The sequence below is a fragment of the Osmerus eperlanus genome, unplaced genomic scaffold (assembly GCF_963692335.1).
Source record: "Osmerus eperlanus unplaced genomic scaffold, fOsmEpe2.1 SCAFFOLD_48, whole genome shotgun sequence".
Classification (NCBI taxonomy): domain Eukaryota; kingdom Metazoa; phylum Chordata; class Actinopteri; order Osmeriformes; family Osmeridae; genus Osmerus; species Osmerus eperlanus.
In genome coordinates, this window is record NW_026911544.1 from 104,313 (window position 1) to 112,685 (window position 8,373).

Below are 8,373 nucleotides of genomic sequence, written 5' to 3' on the forward strand. Positions count from 1 at the left end.
CCATGCAGACCAAAAAGTTGATCTCTTATCAACATTTCCGCATGGTAAATCCCGCCTGCATGTAGGCAAACCATAGTTATTATTAAGTAGACAAGCATCACAGCTGGTTAAAGATGGCATCCCGTTAGTTTCTATGGAAACTTCTCAGTGGCGCATTGAAGCTTGGGGTCTTCAGAAAAACATATTTTATGAAAGAGCTATTATTTTGAGCCAGGTTTGAGAACCGGAGTTAATAGAATGATTGGAACGAGCAGTGTGCCAAATCAAAAATGCTATACCACCAAGATCCACTGGGGGCTCTGCTTCAAGCTGAAGAAGCTGGAGGCGGGGCTTGTGAGGTAATGGGAGCGGGGCTTGAGAGTATTGGGGGAGGGGCTTGATATGATTGGGGGAGGGGCTTGAGGCGCTCATGCCAAGGGACTGCATAGAAACCCTGCGTGGGCTGTAAACATAGCAACAGTGTGAACCAGAGGGAGGAGAGGTTCTGCCCAGTATTAGCCGGCTCTGTTTAAACGATCAGACCATACAGACGTGTCAAAGGTGGAAAAAGGGGTTTTGGCATTTGTCCATTTGTAAGAATATGTGCAATGTTCTAGGGTCATGCAGTATGAGTTCGTTTTTTTTGTTGATATGAAATTGTTATTGATCAGTTGATCGTTGATTCTTGTTGATCGGTTTGTATCCTATGAATGGTGATATTATAGGCAGCACTACAAGTATAGTCATATAATGCTTAAAACTGATACATGATTTCACAAACATGCTTTTTGTAGTCGAATGGTTACTGTCATATTTCTGCAAATACTTTTAATTCTAAATTAAGTGCATGGAGAAAAGAGAAGTTCTACTCTAGTTATAAAACGCTTTTAACACCTTCAGAATACTGTATCTCGTTAGTTTTTGTGTTGTGTATAGTGACGTGTACTGTTGTGATCATATTGTAAATATCCCATAGAAACATCAGCTCGTTTCTGTGTGTTGTGTGTCTGTTGATATTGTGACACAACTCACCCAAAGACACAAAACCGTCTCAGTTCTGGTGTCCTAGTCACGGTGGAGCAACGTGAGCTATTTCAGAACGAGGTTTGGACAAACAACCCAAATGCATCATGGGACTGGCTACAAAGAGATTATTTAAATTATTCATATTATGATTTTGTTTATATCCTGTTTGAGGTTGTCAGTCTCTGATCTAACACAACAGGCTGAGCTCACGCTGGCTCCAGTCCCCTCGTGTCTCCAGGTTGGAGGAAGACAGGACAGGTCACCTGTGGTTTCACCCTTCAAGCTGTCAGGCTGCAGCCTCCTCTTCTGCAGACGTCAGGCTGCAGCCTCCTCTTCTGCAGACGTCAGGCTGCAGCCTCCTCTCCTGCAGACGTCAGGCTGCAGCCTCCTCTTCTGCAGACGTCAGGCTGCAGCCTCCTCTCCTGCAGACGTCAGGCTGCAGCCTCCTCTTCTGCAGACGTCAGGCTGCAGCCTCCTCTCCTGCAGACGTCAGGCTGCAGCCTCCTCTCCTGCAGACGTCAGGCTGCAGCCTCCTCTTCTGCAAACATCAGGCTGCAGCCTCCTCTTCGGCAGACATCAGGCTGCAGCCTCCTTTCTTGCAGACGAACCCTCAAGCTGGTGCAGACTAGGTCCCTGATGGGTTAGGGTCCCTGCCCCTGGTGGCTCAGAGCCTTCTGTGTTGCAGTGAGGCTCGTCTCATGGGGGAGGGAGAGGCAGAGGGAGGGTGTGCTCTATGTTCCTCCTCTAGAGCAGTAGGATTTAACCATCCTGTTATTATTCTGTCATGAGTAATAAAGTTTTTTGCACATTGATCATGATCTTACTTCTGGACTTCTTGTACATAACTACTTCAACAAACACAAAACAACATAACACATTTAGGGTTTATTTTACACAGTCATGGTGAATTAATTATATATACAAAACAGACATTCTTTGTGTATAAAATAGGTGAATTGTTGGGTACTGGGTTCTAGCTAAAGCTAGAACAAACTAAATGTTAGAGTTCAGGAGATAAATAAAAACATTTTTAAACGCAAGCCCACACTAGGGTGAGCTTGTTTATGGAGGGCTCCTGCTGTGTTTCTGAATGGACACTGGATGACTTTCCCAAACAATCAAATCACTTCCAAATCTCTACACAAAAATCTGAGATCTATTATTTTCTTCTCTGGTAGACAGTTACATAGCATTCAGTATATCCTGCATCCAGTTTAGTAACAGCTTTAAGCACTTAAATCATAGCCATGCTACTTTATGGTGTGAAAATCTTTCTGGGTTTGGCGTTATTTTCAGGGCAAGTCATATCGCTTCTTGCCAGGCTTTGAGATCGTTAATAATTATCATTATGATTCCTAGGCGGGGCGATGTTGCCAGGAGACGATATTATTTGGTCAGGTTCCTCAGGTACTGCACGCTCTGGCTGCTGATCTCTCCCGCTCTGGTGGGCGCGAGGGACAGGAAGGAGATGGAGGCGCGAACACCTGAAACACAGAGAGGATGGTTAGAAACACCACCATGACCACGATACAGGTCAGGAACGTTTTTATTTAGAAAACCCCACGCAAGACAGAAATATTATTTACTTGGAACCCTCTAATCGGACAGTAGTTGGACTCACCGGAGTTCCAGGACTCAACCGGGGCGAAAGCGACCTTCGGTATAGCTGGGAGCTGAAGTGTATCAAAGACAAGTCAAATTCATACATGTTTGACACATACGGCAAAAAAACAAGTAATTCTTCGCTTTCCCTGACGTCGAACCAATGACTCTACCTCCAGGCCAAAGTACTTCATCCACTCGTCTACGGCAGGCGGAATGGCTGCCTTAGCTTTGCTGAGAACCTCGGAGCCTTGCGCGCTGCCTCCGAGTAGACCCGAGTCGTAGGCTACATAAAGAGCCCCTCCCGCGACGGTCACCTTGGTGGCCAACCTAACGATTCATTTAGCTCAGTATTATATTCAGAGAACAGAGATAAGTGGTTGAAAAAACACCTTAACAATCAGATATAGATTAAGAAAGCTGGCTAGCCACAACCTACTGGAAGTTTAGATGCTAACTGAAATCACTAGTCTGTAATAAAGATGAAAGCAACGATAAAACTGCATATCGTTTACAATACTGCATTTTGTAAACTTTCCTAGGTATCTAGCTACACAAAAACGTAACTACAAGGTACCTACCTGCCTATAAGGATTAAGGTAGCTAGCTATAAAGGTACCTACCTGCCTATAAGGATTAAGGTAGCTAGCTATAAGGTAAAGCTTGCTATAATTGGAACAGCGCTGGAACGTTAATGAGACCATTAACGTTAGAAGACACTTACTTCACAACCGGTAAAAGCTTGGCCGCCATATCTTCACCACCAAACGTGTAACTGGACAATATATGTGCAGATTTTTGGGGGAATCCGTAGCTATCTTGTTACACGGGCCTGCATTAGATGACGTGTTGTACAGTGCGCTGTCTCGATTCGCTGAAGGGCAACTGCTCGCCCGTTGTGTTAATAAAGTTTTTTTTAAATGGCGCAACATAAATATCCCAGCAGCTGATTCGACGCCACCACAACCTGTTAGATCACATACATTTCATTGTTACTTATTTAGAGAATTAGAAAAATTATATTTTCAACAAAAAAGGAAATGTAATTTGTGTGTGTAAGAGTGAGATGAAACACAACCTAAGTCTCGTGCTTATGAATCGGGCGAAGTAGGGCATGAGAGGGTCTGATAGGTCACAGTTCTGATAGGGAGTAGAGATTTGTTTGGTTTAGAACATGGCCTATATGGTCACATGAAGAAGGAATGTTTATTTGGTTTGGAACTCACAGGGCTGTGGTTATAACAGTAGACTCCGCCTGCTTCAAGTTCAATAATGCTCTTATCTTTTTGGGGGTGGGGTGTTGAGTTACACAGCAAGAGGAAGCCACACTGGACAAACCTTTCCTTAAAAACGAGTCAGATTTCTTTAGTTTCTGCAGAGTTGCTGAACCACAGGAGTTCCTGTTTGCAGATACATGCCAGAGAGCTTTGTCTAATCTCAGGATGAGAACGTTGTCTAAACTTTTTCTTGTTGGAGCTCTTGGTGTGTTTCTTGCGGTCCAGTGGAATGCACCCAGCTTTGACCCAGGTAAGAGAGACCTGTCTCACCACACTGAGCCTGTCTCACAACACTGAGCCTGTCTCACCACACGGACCCTGTCTCACCACACTGAGCCTGTCTCACCACACTGACCCTGTCTCACCACACTGAACCAGGTGCTGGGCTTTAGAAGCAGATACATGTGACTATTACAATGGTAATAACCCTGTGACTGGACTATTAGCTTATTAGTTTTATATGTGAACTCAGATAACCTTCTGTGTTCTCGTAGTGTAGTGGTCAGGTGACCAAGTGTTCTTACTGCTGCATGACACAGGAAGAGAACCAATCAATGATCAACGAGCCATATTTAGAAACCCAACTGACTGTTCTAGAACGCCTGAAGTTGGTTGGTCAAAGGAGTAAGTGTTCTCTTGCTTGGATGTGTAATAGTTTATGATTGGTCTCATTTAGTATTGTGAGTGTGAGTGTTGTCTCTGTGGTGTAGACTGCATTCATGTGATATGAAAGAAGACTAGGATTCTCCCTGCCTGGCCCCTGGCTTATCTGGTTGTTATCTTTGGTTTCCTGTATTTGAATGAGAGATGGCTGCAGAATGCTTAAAGGCTTATTGTGTGGTCACAAAAGTCCTCTAGTAGCTGTTGTTTCCTGTTATCTGTTTCCTGTTAGCTGTTTCCTGTTAGCTGTTTACGTTGTGCAGAGTCTCTAAGAGGAGCCAGAGTGTTTGTGACTGGAGCCAGCACGGGCATCGGGGAGCAGACTGCCTATCACTACGCTCGCCTCGGAGCGCAGTTGGTGATCACAGCACGCAGGGAGCATGTCCTACACAAGGTAAGGGGCATGTCCCGTACAAGGTGAGGGGCATGTCCTACACAAGGTGAGGGGCATGTCCTACACAAAGTAAGGGGCATGTCCTACACAAGGTGAGGGGCATGTCCTACACAAGGTGGGCGGCATGTCCTACACAAGGTGAGGGGCATGTCCTACACAAAGTAAGGGGCATGTCCTACACAAAGTAAGGGGCATGTCCTACACAAAGTAAGGGGCATGTCCTACACAAAGTAAGGGGCATGTCCTACACAAAGTAAGGGGCATGTCCTACACAAAGTAAGGGGCATGTCCTACACAAGGTGAGGGGCATGTCCTACACAAGGTGAGGGGCATGTCCTACACAAGGTGAGGGGCATGTCCTACACAAGGTGAGGGGCATGTCCTACACAAAGTAAGGGGCATGTCCTACACAAGGTGAGGGGCATGTCCTACACAAGGTGAGGGGCATGTCCTACACAAAGTAAGGGGCATGTCCTACACAAGGTGAGGGGCATGTCCTACACAAAGTAAGGGGCATGTCCTACACAAGGTGAGGGGCATGTCCTACACAAGGTGAGGGGCATGTCCTACACAAAGTAAGGGGCATGTCCTACACAAGGTGAGGGGCATGTCCTACACAAGGTGAGGGGCATGTCCTACACAAAGTAAGGGGCATGTCCTACACAAGGTGAGGGGCATGTCCTACACAAGGTGAGGGGCATGTCCTACACAAAGTAAGGGGCATGTCCTACACAAGGTGAGGGGCATGTCCTACACAAGGTGGGGGGCATTGCTGTTTTGATTGGTTGTAATGATGTGCTCTGATTGGCTGCTGCTGTAGTGATGTCTCCTGATTGGCTGCTGTAGCAATGTCTCCTGATTGGCTGCTGATGTAGTGGTGTGTCCTGATTGGCTACTGTGGGGCAGGTGTCTGAACATTGCCAGGTGCTAGGGGCCCAGCAGGCCCGGTACCTGGTGTTGGACATGGCTGAACCCCAAGATGCTGAGCGGGCCGTGGGGTTGGCTGCAGACCTCCTGGGGGGACTGGACGTGGTGGTGCTCAACCACATCGGCTCCAGCCCCTTCAGCATGTGGGACGGAGACATGCCGCACCTGCGCTGGCTGATGCAGGTAAGGGGCAGCAGCGCTGCGTCTAACAGGTTATACTGGACATACACAACTATGCTGCTGCTGTAGGCCAGAAGTAGGGTTTACCTATGGTGTTGTGTTTGTCTGTGGATTCAATACGTGTGTTCACTGTATGTGTGTGTGTTTACCGTGTGTGTTTGTTTACTATATGTATGCGTGTGTGTTTACCGTGTGTGTGTTTACTATATGTGTGTGTGTGTTTACTATATGTGTGTGTGTTTACCGTGTGTGTGTGTGTTTACTATATGTGTGTGTGTTTACCGTGTGTATGTTCACTGTTTGTATGTGTGTTAACCGTGTGTGTGTGTGTGTTTACTATATGTGTGTGTGTTTACCGTTTGTATGTGTGTTAACCTTGTATGTGTGTTAACCGTGTGTGTGTGTGTCTCCCCCTGCAGGTGAACTTCCTGAGCTACGTGCAGATGGCGAAGGCAGCTCTGCCACTGCTGGAGCCCAGCGGAGGGTCTCTGGTCGTCGTGTCGTCTCTGCTGGGTCCGTCTCCTGCACCACCTTACCACCACCACGCTGCATAACTGACCTATAAAGCATCAGAACTGGTCTACTAAGCTACATAACTGACCTACATTGAACAGCAGATTTGAGTCCTCTCTGTTTTCACTCAGCTAAGATGTCTTCTCCGTTCGTGGCGCCCTACTCCTCCACCAAGTTCGCCCTGAACGGGTTCTTTGGGACTCTGTAGCAGGAGCTGGCAATGAAGAACAGCAACGTGTCCATCTCCATCGCCACCCTGGGCCTCATCGACACCGACAACGCCATGGAGAAAGTCAGGTGACTTCACCAGCGTTACATGTGATTTACCTTCACATTCATCTAGTATTTACAGGGCAACCATATGTGTGTGTTCCAGGGACATCGTCACCATCCCAGCTTACCCAGCCAGTGAGGCAGCTCTGGCCCTGCTGAAGGTGGGGGCCAGCCGGCAGGCAGAGACCTACTACCCCCAGCACCTCCACCTCCTGGCCCTGGTGCGAGACTGGGCCCCCTCTGTGAGAGACTGGGTCATGAGGAGCTCCTACAACTACACTCCCTGAGGACACACACAATGTCATATAAGGGTTTTAATGTTGTTGCATGTCCTATAAATCCACGTTAGCTGAGATGGCTGTTTCATCCGTGTTCTGTATTAAACATGGTGCTACGGGCCTTGTTCTTACACTCATATGTGTGTGTGTGTGTGTGAGAAAGAGAGAGAGAGAGTGTGTGTGTGTGTAGTGGGTTGTTTGTGTGTGCATGTGTGTGCGCAGTGCTGTTCTCAGGGTGTGTGTGTGTCTGGGGGGGGGGGGGGACTCTTCAGGTCTGAAGAGTTGGCATTATGAACAGGTGACAGGACCAGACTGGGCACCTCCCTGCTCTCTGAGCTGCAGTTGCCATCTCTACCACACGAGGGCAGCAGAGTCTCAGGAAAGGAAGTGAACGACTTCAGTGCAGAAGAGGAACCTGTTCCTCCTGATGACCTAGTCAGGTCAGTCACTGAACCAACCACACACACAGTACAGTAACACAACCACACACACACTAACACACAACCTCACACACACTAACACCACAACCACACGGAACAACACAATCATATATCTACCCACCCCCTCTATCCAGTCACTCTCTGGGGGTACATGTTGGGGTTTTATGAAGATGATGATAGTACTGAACATCTGGAGAATCATCATAGCCTCACACACACACACACACACACACACACACACACACACACACACACACACACACACACACACACACACACACACACACACACACACACATGGAGCTCCCTGCTGGAGCAGGATCTTGGGAGAGCAGCCAGGAACACCTGCAACAGCTTAGTGCTCCTGATGGTTCTAAATCCCCCAGCCACCTCCTGTATCTTCTTAGGGACACACACTCATGAGTTCACGCTACCCTAGACACACCCAGTGTGTGCGTGTGTGTAAGTCCTGGATGTGTGTGTGTGTGTGTGGAAGTCCTGGATGTGTATGTGTGGAAGTCCTGGCCTAGTTCTCAACAGTGGACTTCCTGAAGTGGAGAACCCACACTCTTGTCCACAGGTCATTCATCTCCCGCTCCCCCTGTCTCTGTCTCTATCTCTCTCTCTATTTCTCTCTGTTTTTGTCTTTTGATATCCATCACTCTGTCTCACTCTCTCCCCTTTTATATCTGTTTCTATTTACCGCTCTCTCTAAAGTCTTCCCTCTCTCCCCTCCAGGTGGAAGGGAGGATGGAGAGAGTGGTAGGTGAAGAGGTAGGGTTAGGGGTACAATTAGGGGTAATGTGAGGAGGGGGAGGGTGAGG

General features: G+C 47.5%; 2 protein-coding genes across 2 annotated transcripts; one reads left to right on the plus strand and one right to left on the minus strand.

The window, feature by feature from the left end:
- Positions 1-1,877: 1,877 nt before the first annotated feature.
- Positions 1,878-3,502, minus strand: micos13 (mitochondrial contact site and cristae organizing system subunit 13). Its single transcript, XM_062455603.1, has 4 exons — positions 3,332-3,502; positions 2,781-2,937; positions 2,627-2,678; positions 1,878-2,489 (listed from the first exon to the last, which is right to left on the minus strand). Exons 1-4 carry the CDS (start codon positions 3,358-3,360, stop codon positions 2,392-2,394), a joined length of 336 nt encoding a protein of 111 aa, XP_062311587.1. The 5' UTR covers positions 3,361-3,502; the 3' UTR covers positions 1,878-2,391.
- Positions 3,484-7,230, plus strand: hsd11b1la (hydroxysteroid (11-beta) dehydrogenase 1-like a). The gene is given in 6 exon segments (XM_062455601.1): positions 3,484-4,134; positions 4,808-4,938; positions 5,845-6,048; positions 6,465-6,558; positions 6,690-6,855; positions 6,935-7,230. Coding segments are annotated over 6 exon segments (864 nt in total). The 5' UTR covers positions 3,484-4,049; the 3' UTR covers positions 7,119-7,230.
- The last annotated feature ends 1,143 nt before the right edge of the window (positions 7,231-8,373 follow it).

Bases quoted from the DNA above. Each gene is read 5' to 3' on its own strand.
- micos13 (XM_062455603.1), bottom strand. From the start codon at position 3,360: ATGGCGGCCAAGCTTTTACCGGTTGTGAA. The intron at 2,938-3,331 runs GTAAGTGTCTTC...ATGAATCGTTAG, and splicing joins AAGCTTTTACCGGTTGTGAA to GTTGGCCACCAAGGTGACCG. The intron at 2,490-2,626 runs GTGAGTCCAACT...TCTGTGTTTCAG, and splicing joins GGTTGAGTCCTGGAACTCCG to GTGTTCGCGCCTCCATCTCC.